The sequence below is a fragment of the Bubalus kerabau genome, chromosome 3 (genome assembly GCF_029407905.1).
Source record: "Bubalus kerabau isolate K-KA32 ecotype Philippines breed swamp buffalo chromosome 3, PCC_UOA_SB_1v2, whole genome shotgun sequence".
NCBI classification, from domain to species: domain Eukaryota; kingdom Metazoa; phylum Chordata; class Mammalia; order Artiodactyla; family Bovidae; genus Bubalus; species Bubalus kerabau.
This window is the reverse complement of record NC_073626.1, coordinates 180,343,972-180,364,991: the sequence shown is the minus strand read 5'-3', so window position 1 is coordinate 180,364,991 and position 21,020 is coordinate 180,343,972. Positions and strand designations below refer to the sequence as shown.

General features: G+C 43.5%; 1 protein-coding gene across 3 annotated transcripts in view; it reads left to right on the top strand.

Moving 5' to 3' along the window:
- The window catches only part of ARID1A (AT-rich interaction domain 1A), a 68,672-nt gene that overhangs the window by 6,832 nt on the left and 40,820 nt on the right, over positions 1-21,020 (top strand). For 2 of the 3 annotated variants that reach the window (XM_055574033.1, XM_055574032.1), the window contains exons 2-3: positions 17,815-18,027; positions 19,554-20,006. In XM_055574033.1, coding sequence (XP_055430008.1) covers positions 17,815-18,027; positions 19,554-20,006 — 666 coding nt within the window. Of the gene's footprint in view, positions 1-10,768; positions 16,958-17,814; positions 18,028-19,553; positions 20,007-21,020 lie in introns of those variants that run through there. The other variant, XM_055574034.1, reaches the window with a different exon arrangement.

Sequence of the window (21,020 nt, the reverse complement as noted above, 5' to 3'; positions counted from 1 at the left end):
CTCAGGATCATAAGCCTACTCCAGGGGCTGTGTTTGTTTATGTAGTTTTTACTGGACTCCTATGCATCACTTATTTATATATGAAAATTAATGCCCCAGGTTTCAGTACAGTGTTTGGGGACTCAACAAATCCTGCCTGAAGGGTTATGTGGGTAGATTGAATTTTTGTTTTTAAAATTGCCATTTTAGGATTAAACACGTTTCTGGGTTGTTTTAGTGAAACATCTTTTTTATGGAGGAGGAAGTATTTTAGAATTGTTTGAACTGTCTTCTGATCGTAATCTCCCTTGGTGGTCTTGTGAGATGACTGGATTTACTTTCTCAAAGTCCCTTTTCAAACGTAATCCACTAGCTCTGACACCAGTTTTCTTCTCAAGAAGTGTTTTTTAGACCAGATTCCTGGAAGTGCCTTTTTGACCCAGCATAGTATCGATAGTAGGGAGTATGAATGTAATTATGGCTCTGACCATAATTTTTAGTTAGGTTCAGCTCACTTACCAAAGACTATCAGCTTGTTTTAAAACAAGATACAAAAACTTGGGTTGACACTGACATTGGTTATCCAGGCCTTTCCCAGTATGGTGGTAGGGAGGGTCTTAGAACTTCAGGTTTGTTGCTAAGAGCCTGATTTCTAGCTCAGGGAGGTCTGGAGTTTCAGATGAGAGTGGGAAGTAGCTCTGTGTGAACATATCTACTAGATACTAGGGAGGGACTTGAAAGATAGAGGCAATATCTGCTTCAGAGGAATTTAGTTTTCTTGGGAAGCATGCTTATGTGCACACATTTGGAAAACTTGCAGAGCAAGGTTTTATAAATGGATATAGACCAAACTAAGTGTATGGCCTGAAGGAATCTGGGAATAAGGAGCTATGAGACTTGGGCAGAGTAAACCTGGGACAGCTTTCAGAGGCAGTGATTTATGAAGTTAAAAGTCCAAAAAAGGAAAGTTAAATTACTAATTTGCTTTTTCATAGTGCTACTCTGAGTTTCACAGGCTTTACAGAATCCAAATTACACATCCATCCCCAGACCTGTAGTTGTCTCATTCTGGTGACTTTGGGGATTTGGACTGTAACCAATTCCATGAAAGAGAGTGGTTTCAGGGTCTTAGTGGTTCCTGTGGTTACGTGGGGCCTTTAGTACAACCTGCCAAGTTCTTGGCCAGTTCAGGGCCTCTTTTGTAGTAATTTTGGGTTTGGAAGGTTGTGTCACCTTCAGAGTTGTGTGCCCTGGACGCTTCAGTGTCCGTGGTTCAACTTTGGTTAGAGAACCTGAGTTTTTTCTTTTTTGGCAGAGTTAATTGACCTTTCTTAAAACAGGAGCCATGAGGTACCTGTCCAGATCTTAGACTGCTGCTGTTTTTGAAGATTTGGGAGCCATGCTCAAGCTGAGTTGCTTGGATCAGACCTTATATTGAGGGTTGTTGGACGGGTAAACCTGCATATATGCAGTTTGCCCATCTGTTCACAGAAATGGCCTTCAATATTGTTTTTGACTAGGTTGGCTGTGGCCAAGAAGCTCCTAAATGCTGCAAACACATGCTTATTCCTTATAGGAGCCTCTTTAATGTAGTAATTTTGGTTTCTCTTTACCTGCTGGTCCATGTGTGATTGGATCACAAGCAATTTTTGGCACTTCTCAAAGGGCTCTAAGTAGATGCTTAACAGCTAAAGGTACATGGAGGATCCAGTGCCAGGTTACTACAGGGCTTCCACCTGGAGGAGGACGGTGGGTTATGCTGTTCGCATGTAAAGTTGTATGGAGTCTTGAATACAGATTCTAGTTTGGAAATATCTCGTTCACCACCTTTTCCTGGCCGTTCTGGCATTTTGCAAAAGTGAGTTTCCAGCAACTTGGAAATGGGCACAGTGGTTCAGCAGCAAGTTTGTAGGGGCTGAGATGAACTCCTCAGTCAATCTGGGTTTTAGAAGAATCCAAGTTAGGGTGAATATTGGCTTAACTGTCCTGAGTATTCTTCCTTGAACTCACTCTTCCCCCTGTTTAAATGGATGGCATTAGTGAATTTGAAGGGACATCTGAGTGAACTTTTGTTTATTTTTGTTAGTCATTTGTGCATACTAGAAGATGGTCTTGAGACAGGTTGAATCTTTATTTCCCAGTGGCGTCTGCATTTTCTAAGGGTGGACTGCAGTGGGAGGAAGTCTGATGCCAAGAATGCATTCCAACATGCAGCCGAGTAGGAAATTTGATCCCTGAAATGTTGACTTAGTGTTGGTTATGGTACATATTAGAAATCACTCAGTAATCCAGGACAGATTTTTGTCGCCCTCCAGGAAGTTAATGTTGATATGAAATACTAAGGGGCTTTTGGGCACTGGGCTGTGTGCTCTTCAGGCCCAGAGTTTCTGCTTGAATATGAAGAGGAAATGTGCCATGTGCTTCCCCCCGCCCCCCCCCCCCCGGCCTTTTTTGCATTTGGGCTTCCTTATGGCTTCATTGCTTCTGGGTTCCCAAGTCTGCAGTGTTAGATATTAGACTTCCTCTTCCCTTGGCACTGGCGCATTCATGATTTTTTTGTGGCTCTTCACCAGCAGCCAAGAATTTTGTATGCGTTTCCCTCTTAAACTTGTTAGCTTTCAGCTTGCTTGTTTATAGACATCTCTGTTAAAAGGAACTCCCCCTTCAAGATCTAGCAGCAGCATGACAGCAGCAGGGGAGATGAGGGACTGGTGTGATATCAGTCGTTTGAAAACCCATTTGCTGTGTGCTTAGTGTTTTTTATTTTGCCTCCTGTTTTCCTTGAGGTCACAACTTGCATGAGTGCATCTGGATCCAGCTGTTTATTCTCAACTGACTGGTGCCTGGTGTACTTTGACTTTAAGAGGAGTGTGAGTTCAGCCACGTGGTAGAGGATTAAAGGCTACCTCGTGCTGGGTGCTTCCTTTTAGAGGAAACAGATATGTCTTTGGGCTCTTCTTGCCCAGTGATTTCCCCTGTCTCTTGGGTAGACCTTATTACTGCTTTCTGCTGTTCTTAAAGAAGTCACCTGAGCAGAAATGCTGGAAATAGGTTACTGTTTGTTACTGCATCTTCTCTGGTGAATACAGATGGCATTCTCTCTCGCATTTTGGACAAGATTCTGTTCTGGCCACAAAGTGATGGAGTTTCATGAGCATTAGCCTGCCTTTTGTTTCTAGACTTCTAACTTTTTTACTTGTTTAGGAGTCTGGGCTGCCAAAGTTATTATAAAAGATTTGGGGGTCACTTCTATAGTTAATGTGTCCACAGTTTTGTCCTGGGCCAGGGATAGACCAGGGACCTCACTGAGTTCCGTGTTTTCTACTGATGGCATGTCAGAGGTGACTATTAATGACAATTACCGTGTCTTTGAGTACTTACTGTGTGCTAAGCACTATGCTTGCGTGTCTCCATGAATTTCTTCATTTAATCTTCAAAACCCTGAAAGGCGGGTTCTAATGTTACTCCTCCCGCTTTACATACAAGAAAGTAGAGTAAGAATGAGAAATTTGCCCTAGGGCAAAAAAACTAGTAAAAGGTAGAGTTCAGATTTGAATCTAGGTTTGTCTGATTCTCCAGAACTATGTAACATTATAAAATACTGTTTGCTTATCCAAAATAAATTATTCAAGCACTGGAGCTTATTTTTGCAATAGTCTAGAACTCTTACATGGGGTGAAAGACTGAAAAGCCTTTAGTTACAGTTGACATTATGCCAAGATTTCTGTCCCATCCATCTCTTCCATTTAGATTTTTATTTAGGTTTCTGATGAATGGCTGTATGATACCAGTGGTAAGAATTGGCAGCATTTGGTCCTGAGGCCCTGTTCTCTTTGACAGTGGGGGTGGAGGTAGGATTCAGACTCAAAGATAGAAACCTTCACTTTGATCTAAGTGAACATAACTTGCATTATGAAAATGTTTGCCGAGTGATTTTACTTTCTAGAACTTGGGGCACTCACTGGAGAGATGAGGATTTTTGTCTTAATTTTCCACTTCAAGAGAGTGAACACATAAAGGTTAAGTGCCTCACAGTTTCACGTTAGAGTCAGTTCTGAAATTGAGGTTTAAAGTTCCCTTAGGCTGTGTGACTTTATGCAGGTCACTTAACTTCTCTGAATCTGTATCCTCAACTGTGTAAGGAGGAAAACTACCTGCCTTGCAACTGTAGTCAATGTTAAATAACATATATGAAAGTATTATTTTTTATCAACTGAAATTTGAACACAACTCCTAGTTGGTAGAGGCCTCTGCTTGAGAGGGGGTAGAATTGAGTGCTTAAACACAGCATTGATCTTTGCTAAATTAAAAGCTGTCCTGTAGTATTTAGCTACATCTGAGTTGTATTAATGCTAAAACAACAAAACCCCAACAAATGTTGTTAAGCATCTGTTCTAGTTTGATAGGTACATTAGTGCAGTGGTTCTCAGTGTCATCCCTAACCATCCGTCATCACCCAGCACTACCTGGGTCCTGTTTAGAAGTGCAAAGACTCATCCAGACCTGCTGAATCTGAAGCTGTGACAGTGTGTTTCAGTGAGACCTCCAGGCCACTGTAGTGCATATTCAAGCTTGAGAACTGGATTTATGCTCATCTAGGCTACAGAGTATACCTGAATTACCTGAGGGGCTTCTTCCAAATTGTACCAAAGGCTAAAATGTTTCAGATGTATCTGCCCCTCACATTGTGTTCAAAGTGTGTTATTAGTTAGAGAAAAGTTTAAAAGTGCTTGGAGTTGGGGGAGAAGAAAGGAAATACTTTTTTTTTTTTTTTAAGAAAATACTTGTGATATACATAGTATATTTTCTACTATGCAGTAATGACAAACTCTGTTTATAGGACCTAGGGCCTCCCTGCCTTCCATTTCTTTCTCTTCTAGCTCTTTGGTGGCATAGCATGAGGATAATCTGAACCTGTGGTCTGGTTGGTTGATGAAGGTGGAAAAGCTCATTTTAGGATAGTGACCTATGGTGGTCTCCAAGTATGACCAGTTAAGAAAACTGCCCAAAAACTGATTCTTGAAAATGCTGCTCAGAGGCCAGTATGGGAGCCTTAATTAAATGCTACGATAACCTTTCAGCTTGTTGATGGCCAGCCGATCTGAGAATCTGTTGGTCCCTGAGTAGATCATTCTTAATAACTTCCCTCTATCTCTCATCCCTGCCCCATTGTCCCAGTGGCCATCTTGAGTTTTGTTGTTTTTCCTTTCCTTGTGTCACTTGTTGTCAAGTCCTAGTAAATAAACCCTCTAAGAAGACTCCTGACAAGTTACCAAGTGGATGAGGTCTCTTTGAGTAATGGACATTTGAGCCACGACCTGTCCCTCGTTGTATGTCTTAAAGATTGTGCTTGGCACAGAAATGGTCAGATAATAAACATTAATAATGGAAAGACCAAGTGGAGAACCAGTGCTTTAGTTCATGTGGGCTTTCTGAAAACCCTATGTGGTTTCTGAATCTTTCCCATTAAAAATAAGTTAACTGTACCAGACCACTCTTCCCTCCTGCCTGAGTAGGGAAACTGTGATCGCTGTGACCCGGCTGCGATGAAGGCAGAGGCTTCCAGGAGGCAGTATGTTGACAGTTTGATCTGTGAGTTGATATTTGTATGTACAGATGAATACTCTGGCAGGGAGTCATGTGCTCCGTGTGTGTTTCTGTGTTCTAGACTCACTGTATCATCCCTCTGCCATTTAGCTTTATTTTCTCTCTGTTCTTGCTTTCTTGCTTTTTCATTCTCTCCTTTGGTGTCTAACTCTGTTAGTAGAATGCAGAGCACATTGGGAGACATCAGTAACTTTAACACGTCAGAGCTGGTAAAACGTCTTACAAGAACTGGAGAGGCAATTTGTACCACTTTCAGGTCAACATCGTTTAAGTGAAGATTCCTGGTGTCTGCTCACCTCTGTTGGAATGGCCTGGCTAACTGGAGGCAGGATGTGCCTTTGTCTAATTAACTAATAAACCAGAGTTCCCTAGGTGATCTCTGCCTCTTCTCCTTTCCCACTTTGTTTCCTTTGGTCTAGGGATTGTTTCTCAGCCCTCAGTCTGTTTGGGGGGTTCTGTTGGTCTAGGACAGATTTGTAACATTCTTGTTTTTCTTTCTAGTCTGTGATTTCGATCTTCTGCTTTCCCAGTGCAGCTTTGAATTGGCTTCTTTAAAACCCCTACATAAAACCTCAAGTGACCAATATGTGGTCTCATTATGGTATTTTGGGTTAAAATAAAATGAGATTGAGATAGCTGTGTTCACCCACCCAGACACATTTACCAAAGGGAAATTCTGTGTGCCTTGAATAAGACAGTCTCAAAAGAGTCTGTGAGCCAAAACAGACTTGGGGGTGGGGGTATGGATAAATATTAGCTAGATTTCCATAGCTTAGCATGCCAAGTAGCCATCCCAATTTGATTATACTGGCCAGAGATAACAAGAAAGACAGCTGGTATCTTTGGTCTATTCTCATGTATTTCTGGTATAAATGATGAAGCTAGGCTCTTTATACATTTGTGTGGACAGTAGTGTAGAGGAGGTTGGTACCCAGGTACTTTTGGAGCTCTGAAGAGAGAATTGGAGAATCTATAGGAAGGACTCTGGTTTTTCATTTGGGGAACTAATGACCTTTAAAAAGCCTGATTTGGAAGCATCTCAGAGTATTCTTACCTGGAGAATCCCAGGGACAGGGGAGCCTCGTGGGCTGCAGTCCAAGGGGTCGGTGAGAGTTGGACATGACCAAGTGACTTCCTACTTTCACTTTCCACTTTCACGGATTGGAGAAGGAAATGGCAAGCCACTCCAGCGTTCTTGCCTGGAGAATCCCAGGGACGGGGGAGCCTGGTGGGCTGCCATCTATGGGGTCTCACAGAGTCGGACACGACTGAAGCGACTTAGCAGTAGCAGTAGCATCAGCAGCAGAGAATGAGATGGCATCACCGATGTAATGGACATGAACTTGGGCAAACTTCGGGAGATGGTGAGGGACAGGGAGACCTGGTGTGCTGCAGTCCATGGGGTCGCAAAGAGTCGGACACGACTGGGTGACTGAACAACAGCATAATCTTAATAAGTTGGCTGTTGCCTCAGCCATTCTTTAATTTATTTTATTGTACCTGTTATAGTCCCAGTGGACGTAGGGGGACCAAGGGAAAGGCTGGCATTTTTGGAGAGTGGTCCAAGGCAGCCCTAGGAATTAATGAAATAGTGATATGGCTGCCTTTTCTCAGTATCTTTATCAAAAATATAGTACTTAGTTGGATTGATGACAGTCAAAGCATGATGACAAACAGAATCCCCTACTGCATGTAAGTCACGTTCCTACAGCTAAGTGATGTATCACAGATATCTTTTTTAGTAAAGAAGAAAAAACTGGCAGAATGTAGAACTGTGTACTCAGAGTTTAGGATCTTTTTATATAACCCATGCCACATCAGTCCAACTTTGGAGATAAAAGGAATAGGGGGTAGGGAGGGGGTAAGAGAGGTTTTTAAAAGAGAAGGCAAGAAGGCCTTAAAGTTTTTTGGTTAAGAACGGTTTTTGCCTTTTTTTCTTTGTTTCTGAGCAGTTACCCACAGAGCAATTTAATACATGGAAGAAAGAGTAGTATTTTAGAAACCAGGTCAAAAGAACTAGGTGTGATTTAGAAGTGTTGTCCTTACTGAAAAGTTGATAGGGACTCTCCTGGGTAAAGCTCCGTTTGTAAGGTTATGTGACCCTTGTCTCTCCAGGTATCCCTTAAGTGTACCATATCAATTCATGATGAATGACAAATAGGTAGGGAAGAAAATGTCTTAAAAAACTGCCCCTCTTGTTTGGGCTTGTGGTCCATCCACACTAAGGTCCTTTCCTGAGTAGAAGTACCAAATGATGGCTTGCAGGAGGAAATATATTTTTTCTGATGTCAACTCATAATACTTAGTGTGGGTAGCAAGATCTGTACATTAAGTTTTTAATTATTAAGCATGTACTGGGGATACAGTATACCAATCTGCCTTCCTTGTATATCATCAAGATTTCTTAGGCTTTGATCATGTTTCATTTCTCAAGAATTTTCAGGATAAGAACTTTTTTTTTTAGCTCATTTAATTGTCCAGTCCTGTTACTGAAATTGTCTCATTTAAAGCATACAATAGTTGGGACTTGCCAGTGTAAGAAGTCTTGCGGCAAAACTTTTTTTGAAAAACCTGTATCTACCTGCCATTCAGCAATTGCTTACAGTAATGCAGCAAATATTTAATAAGCTTCTACAGTGGATCAGGCACCAGGATTCTAATGCCATGGAGTACTTTCTAGAAGGGAAAGATGTATATATATAAATAACCACAAATAACTGTATAATTGTGATTAACACACTGGGAAAGTACACCTTCAATAAATTATCTTCCAGCTATTTCATAAAGTAAATATTTAATTTATGATTATCTTGGCTAGTGGGTGACTTTGTACTTGGGATGGGTATCAGTCAGTTCTGATTCCCTTTCCCTCCACTGCTCCCGAGTCAAGTGTTCTCAGATTCGGCTTGTAATGGGCCAGAGTCCATTGTTTCTGAGGCTCTTCTTTGTGTGGCAGTGCATAGCAGGACAGTTGGCATCCTGCTCCCCAGGTAACAAACGCCAGTAACGCCACAGAACTGCTGCGATAACCAAAAAGGCACTTTCATACATTTGTTTCCAAACGCTTCTCAGGGGCTCGTGTTGTCCTGGTTGAAAACCGTTGGACTTTACTGTCAGGATTCTTGGAAGGAGCTATTGAGAAATTCCTTTGGAAGAACACACTGAAAGTAGGTGGAGCTTGAGAATTGGACTGGTCAACCCTTTGGTGTCTGGCTTGTGTGCTTTTGTTTTTTAAGTAGGTATTTTGAAACCACTTTCAGCTCCATTCTGTTTTTTCTCCTGTTGAGGGTGTAGAGAAGGAAGTAATTTGTTAACTTCTAGTTGACCACTTTGGGTTTCTGGTCTTGAGTGTGTGGGACTGGACCTTAACTACTCTGGTTTCTAAGCTTTATTGCTAGAAATTTGGGATTTGTGTAGATGATAATAGCTAAAGTTAAGTTTTGGAGGATACAGCAATCATTTAAACACAGATACATGCTTTGTATTCTAGCTTTGTAGCTTATATATTCTAGTCTAGGGTATAGACATTAAACAAGATAAATAAGTAAACTTTAGCATATAGTATGCTTAGTGATATGTGCTCAGAAGCAAAGTTAATCAGGGGTCAGCTGCGAGAAGTGTGCTGGATTGAAATTTTAAATAGGTGCACCAGGGGAGGTCAGTTTGAAGTGATATTTTATGTGAGAGAGCTGTGCTAATACCTGGCAGGAGAAAGAGTATTCCAAGTGGAGAGATGAGTGAGTACAAAGACTCTGAGGCTGGAGCATGTCCAGCTGGTTTAAAGAACAGTGTCTTGTGTTGTTTTGTTTTAATAACTTATTTCATTCAACCCTGAGGGTGCTGTTACTGTCATCTCTATTCTGTTGATATAGAAACTGAAGGACAGAGATGTTGAAGGCAGAGCTCTTAGGACTGACCGACCTAATGTTTAGCCAAAGCATTTCCTCTCAACATGAATGCTGGTAGGAATTGCCAGACCTGCAGAATCCCACTTTCTCTTTCACAGTCTCCTTTCTTTTCCTCTTAAAGTTGGTAAGTGTGTTTTACGTACAGGTGTCTTATGTTCCTTCCCAGAGCTTATGTTCTACTCTAGGGTATAGACAGTGAACAAGATAAATAAGTAAAGCTTGTAGTAATTGTTAGTAATAGGTGCTTAGGTGGACAAGACAGTCAGGGATTGAGTATTAACAATTTGGGGAAATCTTAGCTTTGAGAGTGCTGCTTACTTGGGAATCTGAGTTCTATTCCTGGTTTTGCTCGATTGGCCGGGCACTGCCCTCTTCAGACCATTGTTTGGCTAAGGAAAACCGAATGTGCATCTGAGTTCTCGAGGTGCTCTGTGCTGGAGATGGAGGCGATTTGGAGGGAGGCCATGGAGCCCAAATGCTTCCAGACTGGACCTGAGAATCGCCTGAAGAGATTCCTGGCCCCATCCCAGAGCTGCTGGTTCAGAATCTGGAGGGCAGGATTCTGGTATGCAGCTGAGGAGGTTAAGGTGCGACCTGGCTAGCACCTGCCCCTCTCCCCCCAGTTGGTCAGAGAGCTGGGATGGAAACCCAGTCGTTCTCTCAGTCTGGTGTACTCTTTTCACCACGTTGAACTGCTGCCTCACTCTTCAGATTAAAAAGTTGTAAAGAAGGGGATGTTTAATTTTATCAAATGGCATTTCATTCTTGTTTAGTTATTGCCTTGGGGCCTTGTGTGTCTACATGCTCAGTCGTGTCTGACTCTTTGTGACCCTATGGATTGTAGCCCACCAGGCTGTTCTCTCCATGGGATTTTCCAGGCGAGAACACTGGAGTGGGTTGCTATTTCCTCCTCCCGGGGATCTTCCCGACCCAACCCAGGAATCAGACGTGTAACTCCTGTGTCTCTTGCATTGGAGGTGGATTCTTTTCCACTGAGCCGTCAGGGAAGTCTTGTCTTGGGGCCTCACTGTTTTATATATTTTATCCCTGTTTTAATGGTACCTTTCTCAAGAGAGTGTGTGTCTTTCTTAGAGGTTTTTGTAATTCAGTGGAAATTGGGAGAATTTGGTTTGCTAAGTTTGGTGTTTCAAAAAAGGGATCATTTTTGGAAGACCACTTTCTCTGTGAAAGGTGGCTAATGAAAGTGCTCTGAATGAGAAGAACTTTATCATTTGTTGGGGAATTTATTACTTTGATGCTCTAGCTGCTTTATTTGAAGGCCCTTTCAGGAACCAATGAAGACATAAAGATTTATCAGCCACCTGGTTGTGGTTTTTCTGTCATATGCCTCTTTTGGATGGACAGCTGTGAGGTGGTTATTACAGTTGGCTCTCATGATCTGAAGATTCAATGACTTTCCCGCTCTGGTCTCTCTTTTCTGCCTCGAGTGAGGTTGTTTCTTTTAATCCCCTGATCTTCTGGTTTGGAAGGATGGAGCACAACAGCCTAAATACCTCCGAGCCTGGACAAGCCAAGCCTCCTGTCACTTTTGAGACAGTGTGGGTTGGAGGGTCCCTGAGTCTGTTGTCTGGTTGCAGCCCCTCCTAGGGGTTCCATGAGGTTGATGCTTCAGGCGATGTCTTTGAAATGCGCTCTTACTTAAGGCTGCCAAGAGGAATGTGCCCTGATCTTCAGGAATCACTTCTGGTAAACAGAATGGGGGTAGGTAGAACTTTTCATTGACTTTGGATTTTTTATTTATATTCATTGTGAACATGTACAGAACTTAGAAAGAATTTTTTTTTTTTAAACTGTCTCTTTGGAGTGGTAGTTGTAAACTAGTGGTTGGTAATTCCTCTCACACCACAGGCGTATGACCAGTTTGTTGAGAACTTGAATGAACTAGAACTAAACTGAAAGAATTTTCAGTCTCTTGTGAAGTAGAAAAATGGGGTGTGATTCTCAGGTTATGAATGATAAGACATATAGGCTAAGTGGGTTGATTTCCTGGGTTAGGTATGGGTAGATTTGATGAGAGATTTTTATTATCAATTTAGATTCAGGAAATCATCAGTGAATGCCTCTGGTGAGACCAGATAGGAAGTAAAGAATCTCTTACTGCCCTGGGTCACATTATTGGTGGGGAAATGACTGCTTAACTGCAAGACAAAACGAAAAGGAAGGAATCTCCTTATTGTTGGAGGCAGCATCTGGGATAGAACTAAATAAGCAGGTTTCTGGGCAGTTTCTCCGTGATTGGGGTTGGGCTCCTAGACCAGTCTTCAAAGCCTTGAAGTGTGCTGGAGAAGTGAGAAAAGACTGGATGAGGATACAGATGTTTGTGTGGCTGGGGAGGGGAGCACAACGAGAATGATTTATGCTGGTCAACACGTGTATCTCGGGGTGCAAAGGGTGGTTCTGTTTATGGAAGTCTGCTCAGTCCTTCCTTAGATCTGAGTGGGGCCACGTGGAGCTTGTGGGGAAGCCGAGAGACCTTAACTTTTTCTACTTGTCCCTGCCTGGAATGCTGCTCAGTAGGGGAGGGTCCCAGCCGGGAACTGGATCAACAGCTGCGGCCCGTCCCTATAATCACAGGAAGCTGAGGCCGGGTGCCTTTGTATGGGAGCTCCGCAGCCAGACAATAGTTTGTGCTGGCGGGGCCATGTGGCGCGTCACGTGACCTGGGACTGTTTTCTGCCGGGGTCCTTACCCATCTGTTCTCTCGGCTCTTTCTGGGTTATCAGGCGCCAGTCCAAGTCCTCCCAGGCAGCCAGCTTCATGGCCAGAGATTACGAGCACTAACCTTCCTGGCAGGGGCGGTATGGCTTCGCGTTTATGCAGATTAGCCATGTGTTTCTCACTTCAAGGCGTTCCACAGGAAAAGCCTTTTCCTGTGTTTGGCTCTCAGTGGGCGGTTCCCAGCTTACTGTACTGGGACTCAGCAAGCAGCAGGCGTGCACGAGAGGGATCACAGTACACTGGCCCCCTCCCATTCCACCTCCAGTGCTACGTCACCACAACACAACCACTCGCGCTCTCATACTGTTGGTGTCATTCATTCGGTGCCAAGATTGCTTTAAAAAATTCCCTTGGCCCCAGTTCAAACAGGAGTACAGCTGGGATGTGTTAGATTTTAGGCAGTCTGCCCTCAATTTGAGATGAGTTATAAATAGCAGTGCCGACTTCCTTAACTACCGCTCTCTGAGGTAAAATGCAGGTTAATTACTGTGGGAATCAATTAGGGGGTTCTTTCGGTTAAAGAGCCAGGGATGCTTTTTTTTATTGTTTTTATTAAAAGTCATACAACAAATCTGGCCAGGAATAAATTTGAAAGCACAAGGAGTAAGAAATGATATTCTAGGTTTCTGCCGGCCCCAACTAGTTGGCATTTAGGGTGACAGGTCGAGTGGCAGTCAAGACTTCTGCTTGCTGATGGACGCATTTTGTGGCAGCCCCCGGCCCATCCCTCTCTGATCACGTTCTTGCTGGTCCTTGGGTACTAAATCTGGCTCCTTTGGTTTGCTGCCTGGTCACTTCCTTTCTGCATCTTCGGATTGGGACTGAAACCTGGAGCTTTTCTCAGTGGAGCTTTTATTTCAAGAAAATTAAGAAGTTTCTCTTTCCCTTTGCCCCTGCCATGTGGTATGGTGTGTTTTGATGAATTGTATATCGCTTGGTAGTTGGGTCCTTGGTCATGCCCCCTCTACTCCCTTCTGAATCAGTCGTGATCACAAGAGAATTTGGAAGTCAAGTGTGTTATATCTCAGCAACCCCTTAGGTTGTTATGGCTTCCTTTGGTGCAATAAGAAGTTGTAAGGGATTCCGTTAGCCCTCTGATCTGGTGGGGCTTTTAATTCCATTTGCTTAGAGCAGGGGACTCTATGCAAGTGGTGAGTCTGTAAGTGGTTTGTTCTGAATATATTCAAAGGGTCTAGCCTGCCAGGCATCCCTTTCCTTTTGATGCCCCTAAACAGCATCTTTTGATGCACTTCATTTGGCAGGCAGTTTGTAACACGTCCAGTGATCTGGAAAGAGATAAATGGTGAATGGAGATGGGGTTTTTCTTATGGCTCTTTTCCTCTGTTTTATTTTTATTTTTATGAATGCAGGAGAGTATATAGCAGGGGGGCCCCGACCTCCCTGATCAAGGGGGCAGTATTTTCCTCTCAATTATGTGTCTTTGTGGCAGAGCCTTTGCTTTTGAAGTGTAATCACAGCAATCTACCCCCGTGGTTTCCCATTGAAAGGATTTCCTCTCCTTCTCTCCCAGAGTGGAACCTCTGGCTCTTTGGTATTTCCCATCCTCTGCCTCTTCCTGGGTGCCTGCAGACTGCTGATACTGGTTTTTCTGTCTTGCATGTAGTAGGGATTTTTTCTGGTCTGCAATTGCTACTTTCCAATAAAACTGATTAGTGAAGATTTAAGGCCCCCTTCTCTGTTACAAAAGATTGGAAGATGACATTTCATCTATAACTGCAAGTCACAAATCTTTAACAATGGTTTTAAATGTCAGAGGTGTGAGTTCAGTCTCTGCCCACCTCCCCTCCTCATGTGAGCAGATATTTAACTTTCACATGAGACCAGAGTAATCTGATTGAACTGAATACATTTTAGTTTGCTAAGCTGCATATTCTGTTGAAGGGAGGGGGTTCAGAAATCTCATGTCCAGGAAAGGGAAATGTCTTCATTTCATTTTTTTTTAAGAGTAAGAATTTCTTTAACTTGCATTTATTTTTAGTCTGCAAGGAATTTCTTAATGGAAGAATCCTTGAACCCTTTATTAACTAGCCCCTACATTAGTAGCTGTCCTTAATTGGGAGTGCCTTCCCCCTGATGTGAGAGAGGAAAAAGTAAGTTGCCTTTAGCCTTTTTGTTTGTGGATGCCTGTGTAGTTTGATGGCCTCTCTGGTTATAGGGTGGCACCCAAGATTCTCCTCAGAAATGTGCTCATTCTCTTGGACTGCTTGTTCTCCCCTCCCCTCTGCTTTTTCAGTGCCATCCCCATTTTCTTCTGCCCTCAGAGTCATAACCTGGTTTAGGGTTTAGCAGTGCCCCTGGTCCTTTGACTCGATGGTTAAATCTAGGCGTTCCACCCATGGTATCCTCTACCACTTCCTAAAGAAAGACAGCCTGGCACATTGAAGTTCCTGAACCCTAGTTCTGCAGATGGGGTCTTGGGGGGACTTTGAAGGTAAAATACCTGGTCTCTGACTTCCAAGAACTTAGCCTTGAGAGGTGCCGCCGGTTAGCTGGACTACTAAGTGCTGTAGCCTGTGCTTCTGACTGATTTTACAGCAGAACCTTTAGAAATGTGAAAGAGCAGGATGTGCTAAAGAATTGGGAAGTGGCTTCATGTTTAAGGGTTGAGTTTCTGCTGGTGGAAGCCATTGTGGGCAGGAGGGCGGGGCAGGGTACAGTTGCGTGGAGCTGAACAGTGGAAAGTTTGGCATGAGCCTGAAAAATGCGAAGAAGCGGAGCACGCTGTGGCGGACTTTAGAGCCAGGCAGAAGCACTATTTATCATTATTGATAATAGCTACTATTCATCGGGTGTTTTAAGTACCAGGCACTGTGTGAAGTGTGTTATGTGCGTTTTAGATAAAGAACTGATGTATTCAGGGTCAGACAGTGATAGAGTTAGGATTTGAACGCAAGTCTATCGATTTACTATGTTCTTTGCTCTTTCCATTTGATACTGTACATGATGTAGTAGGTAGGAAGATTGGAGCTGTTGTTGAGCAGGGAGAGGTGCAAATGATTTGTGAGTGTTGTTCTAGAACTGTGCAGTCCGATATGATAGCCACCAGCTACATGTGGTTATTTGAATTTAATTAAAAGTAAATAAAAATAATTCAGTTCCTCAGTCACTCTAGGCATATTTGAAGTACTTAATAGTTATATAACACAGAAAATTTTATTGGGCATGCTTCTCTAGATCACTGGTTCTCAGCTAGTAATATACATTAGAACTGGGGAATTTCCTGGCGGTCCAGTGATGAGGACTTGGCACTTTCACTGCTGTGGCCTGGGTCCAGTCCCTGGCTAAGGAACTAAGACTAAGGTCACTCAAGTTATGCATCTCAGCATGCGTGTGCAGTCCAGTGTGCACACACTGGAATCATCCAGGGATCTTAGGGGGTTTGAGGGGAGGGAGCCCAAGGCTTTCTGGACCCACTAAGTTGAAATCTCTAGGGAGAGGCCCAGGCATTTGTGAAGCTTCCCGGAAAACTCCAATCTGTAGCCCTGGTTAATAGCTGCTGCTCTAGAAGCTCCATAGTAACCATGGTAGTGACTGCCCCTTGTGTGCTGGGGAGGCCTAGACTGACAGAGATGCCCAGAGTGGGCTGGTCTCTGTTCAGCACATGTAGTCTCTTCACCTGGGGGCCGCATGGAAAGCAGCTGCAGTCTAGGATAAATGAGAATCTCCTTGTCATCTGCAGCGTGTTGTGGCTATTAAGCCCCAGAGCTCCTTGTAAGAGAGAACGGTGATATTTTGGCTCCATTGCCAGGTGTGTCTGGGGAAGATCACATGATATTTATTACTCACTGGTACAGTTGTTGAATTTGAACTTCCCAAAAGAATGCATGGAGCTCCAAAATTATGATCGGAAATGTTGTTGGAGCTTCTGATACCGAGGCTGGACTGGGCAAAATTGTTCAGTTATGGTTGTTGGAAAGAGCACTTTAATAATACTGATAATGTAATAGTGATTTGGGACATGGTTTTACTATGATTCTTATAATAGCTTAGAAACTTGGAGAGTATTCTCATGATCCGTGTTACCTTTAAGGCTAAGATTTGAGAGAGCTTTGCTTCCACTTTTTCTCTGTTGATATTTAGAGGAATAGTCTCTGTGGCTTTTTAATCTTAGCCATTTTCTTCAAGACAGCTCAACTTCCTCTAACATAAAACACTTAAATGTAGTATGCCACCAAAAAAAAAAGGGATATGTACAGAGAACCAATTACTTGAGTGCCCCCCTCCCCTTATTTTGGAGGGTTTTTGTTTTTGTTTTTAAGGCTAAAGTAATACATGAATTAGAGAGTAATAGAACCAGAAGGGACCCTTGGTGTAATCTCGGTCAGTGGTTCTCGATCAGTGGTTCTTAAGTGTGGTAGTCCCTGGACCAGCAACATCAGCGTCACCTGAGCGCTGTTATAAATGCATATCCTAGGCCCAGCCCCAAACTCCAAAATCAGACTCAGGGAGTAGGTTCCAGCAGCGTACATTTTAACCAGCCCTCCAGGTGATGCTGAAGTATTCTAAAGTTTGAGAGCCTCTGAATTCCTTCATTTGAAGTTACTGATATTCAGGTCATGGTATTAATATCTGCTCCCCACCCCCAATTTAAGATTCAGCTTTCAAGTTTTATGTCACGTCCAGGCCTGCTCTGCAGCCAGGGTGTACCTAGTTAAGTGCTTGGAGACGCACCCTCCTCACTTTCTCACCACGGGTAGATATGGGTGAGTGTCTTGGGGCGGGGAAAGTGTGCCGGGGCTCTGTTCTATGCAGCTCCATTAAGATAAAGTTAGGTCAGAAAATGAATGAGTCGATGGATCGTATTGCACCATAAAGAGCTGAAGGTTATGTTTGTAGCCAAATACCTATGAATTGGACTCTCGTTATCGGTACCTCTGTGTCTTGCTCTTTAAAGAGACGTAAGTTCTACCCGCCTTGCCACTCTCAAGGAGGTGAACTTTTCAGTTGAGTTGTACAAGGCTCTTAAGTAAATTCATGGTCACAATTCCCTCAACAACGGTAACTTAGCTGTGTTACCCATTTGGGAGAAAGCATAAATTTAAGTGCTTGTGCCATAGTACAAATGGGCTACTGATATGCAAGGAAATAAGATTTCACTATTTAAAGAATAAAAATATCTAGATGCTTGTATATTTAAATTCCCAACCACAGTGTTGAAGCATCAGTTTTGGTATTACTGAACAAGATCATGGGAGAGTATAGTGACACCAACCCCTCCCAACTACAGGGCCTATGTTCTTGTTTTCTGTACCATAGAGTCCATGTATTCATTGCTTCACACCTGGCCTGTTCCTTGGGTCTCAAGTAGTACCGTAGTTATAAAGTAGAATGTAGCTTACAAGGTGCTTTCATAAACGGGTGGTATTTCTCTTTTACATATGACAAAATCCAGTTCTGAAGAAGGTTAAATGACTTGTCCAAGGGTTATTGGGTATATACCATTACTTTTTCATAGTAACTGTTTTCCTCTATGGCACACAGATTTGTATGCCTAGGTTGTGTTCATACTGGCCAGAGGCCATCAAAGCTTCAGGTTAATGAAATGCTCTTTATTTTGTAGCCATCCAGTCCAATGGATCAGATGGGCAAGATGAGACCTCAGCCATATGGCGGGACTAACCCATACTCGCAACAACAGGGACCTCCATCAGGACCGCAGCAAGGACATGGGTACCCAGGGCAGCCATATGGGTCCCAGACCCCACAGCGGTACCCGATGACCATGCAGGGCCGAGCGCAGAGTACCATGGGCGGCCTCTCTTATGCACAGCAGGTAGATGGTGACTCCAATGACCTTAATCCTTCTTGTTGCCCAAGATCGGGTCTTGAGCTGTAGGATCAGAATGTGTCTTTGGCTTCTAAACCCCTTGAAAGGAACATGGGCCAGCCAACTCAATTTCAGTGTGCTACGTACAAGGCCAAGGTTGTGGTCATCATAGCATGTATACTTGAAGGAAAACTGCTCCCTGGCCACTGGCTATACATAGCTGTCTTCTTTGACCTGGCTGGCCTGCTTGTATCCACTGAGTGGTTATCTCTGAAGGAGGTAGAAAGAAAGAAAAAGGCAGTAGCTGAACACCAATCCACTGCTACCAAGGAAAACCACTCATACCATGTGTCCTGGGGAGGGAAGTGTTAGTTGCTCAGTTGTGTCCAACTCTTTGCAACCCCATGGACTGTGGCCCACCAGGCTCCTCTGTCCATGGAATTCTCCAGGCAAGAATACAGAGTGGGTTGCTGTTTACTCTCCAGGGGCTCTTCCTGACCCAGGGACCTCAGGTCTCCTGCATTGCAAGCAGATTCTTTACCATCTGAGCCATCAGGGAAGCCCGAGGAGAGAAGAGGCCTTTTGTATTTCTCAAGGCCTTCAACATATATAGCTGTCTGGTTTACAGTGAATACGTAGAAGGGACTGGGAGTAGCGGGAAAAGGGAAGATTTGAACAGTAAAGGTGCCAACGGTGCTATTACAGACGTTAAGATTTTACTCATCTCCTTTTGTCTGAGCATCCGCACCATCATCTTTTTATCACCATTCTTTTTTGTTTGTTTTGATAGCATTTTCTATCATTTATATATGAGTGATACTCATATTGAAAATGGTGTGAGGAATAGAATATTAAACCTAATTGTACTTCTAAGACTGTGAAGCAAAGTATGCCCTTAAATATAATTGCCTTTCCCCCCCAACCCGCACTGAGAAAATAGAGGATATTTGGGGTGAATTTTATTGGTCTTTTTTCTTTCCTAGTTGGCCAAATGTATCCCTTGTGCCTAGAATAGTGCCTGGTACAAGTAAACAAGTAGGCTCTCAGATACTTTATGAATAAAGACAAAGTGAAAAAGAGAACCAGAGTAGTTTAGTCATTGGCATACAATCTAGACTACTAAACCCTAGGTTTTCAGTTGACTGAGCCAGTGACTCTTCATTGTGGCTAGGATACAGATTCCTAGCGCTTATAAAAACAGTCTAGGCCATGATAAAAAAGAGTAGTCTCATTGGTGAAGACACTGTTCTTGAACTCTTGTAAGTTGCCCAAATTTTTATTAAACAGTGTAAATTTTCCATGGATGAATGTCGTCCATCTGTAAACAAACCAACCTAGTAACCCAGCTTGGCTGACCCTCCTGGCTCAGTTTAACAGGGTTGGTAGAAAAACCCTGGGCCTTCCAAGTGTGAGGGTGTGAGGCTTGGCTTGCCTGCTTTCAGTACCCATCTTCAGGGCATAGCTTCTGACAGAATACCTCACGTTTCTTCATTCAGAAGTGTCAGTGCTAAAAGTATCCTTTCCTTTTACAGATTCCTCCTTATGGACAACAAGGCCCCAGCGGGTATGGTCAGCAGGGCCAGACTCCATATTACAACCAGCAAAGTCCTCACCCCCAGCAACAGCAGCCACCCTACTCCCAGCAGCCACCATCCCAGACCCCCCATGCCCAACCTTCGTATCAGCAGCAGCCTCAGTCTCAGCCACCGCAGCTCCAGTCCTCTCAACCTCCGTACTCCCAGCAGCCGTCCCAGCCTCCCCATCAGCCGTCCCCGACTCCATACCCCTCCCAACAGTCCAGCACCCAGCAGCACCCCCAGAGCCAGCCCCCCTACTCACAGCCGCAGGCACAGTCTCCTTACCAGCAGCAGCAACCTCAGCAGCCAGCATCCTCGACGCTTTCCCAGCAGGCTGCGTACCCTCAGCCCCAGTCTCAGCAGTCACAGCAAACTGCCTACTCCCAGCAGCGCTTCCCTCCACCGCAGGTAAGATGCGCCCTCCCTCCACGTGACTGCAGACTTTGGGGGTTGGTGTCATGAGAACTTTGCCACATGAATTGGTTCTCTAACTGAACTAGCTGCATAAAGATTTGTAGCTCTCTTTACTAATAGGGCAGTGGAAAGTTGCATAGACAGACAAGAAAAAAAGATAATGGACTAGTTTTTTTTTTTTGTTTGTTTTTAAACTGAGCATTCAGAACTTGAGCATCCAAGTGAGTTTGGTCTTTTTTAAAACAGTCACTTTGGGAGACTACTGTATGTCCATGCAATTGCCATTCTGTTCTGCTATTGCTCAAAATATTTTGGACCCCTTCATTTGAAATTGCTATCAGGGCTGATATAACATTCTTTAGAATATTCTTAGTGGTGAAAGTGAAGGTAGCTCAGTCGTGTCCAACTCTTTGCTATCCCATGGACTGTAGCCTGCCATGCTCCTCTGTCCATGGAATTCTCCAGGCAAGAAAACTGGAGTGGGTAGCCATTCCCTTCTCCAGGAGATCTTCCCAACCCAGGGATTGAATCTAGGTCTCCTGGCACATTGCAGGCAGATTCTTTACCAACTTAAGCCACCAGGGAAGCCCGTTCTCAGTTGTAGCAAATACTTTTATTTGAGAGTGGATTTTGGGAAATAGCTAAAATTCATTTGTAGCCATGTCTATGAACAAGTTAGGTGATAAAGTCTGAAAATAACAATTTGGGCTTTATTCTCTAAAGAACAAAAAGAGGAGAAATGCCTGAATGATGACAAGTCCACTAGAGATTTTGTGCATTGGTGGCATTGTTGGAATCTCATCCCAGGCCAGTGCCTTTAAAGGAAGCAGTACTCATTTTAATACAGAGGTTCTAGTATGAGTTTTTTGTTGGTGTTTTGAAATCGGTTTGTCTCTTTCCTTGATAGATAAAATTTGTAGTTAGCTAGATTTGAGCCTTTGTTCCAAAGAACAGTTTTCTTCTGTTGGTGATGATAAATGGTCAACAGTGCCATCAGAGAGTCCTAAG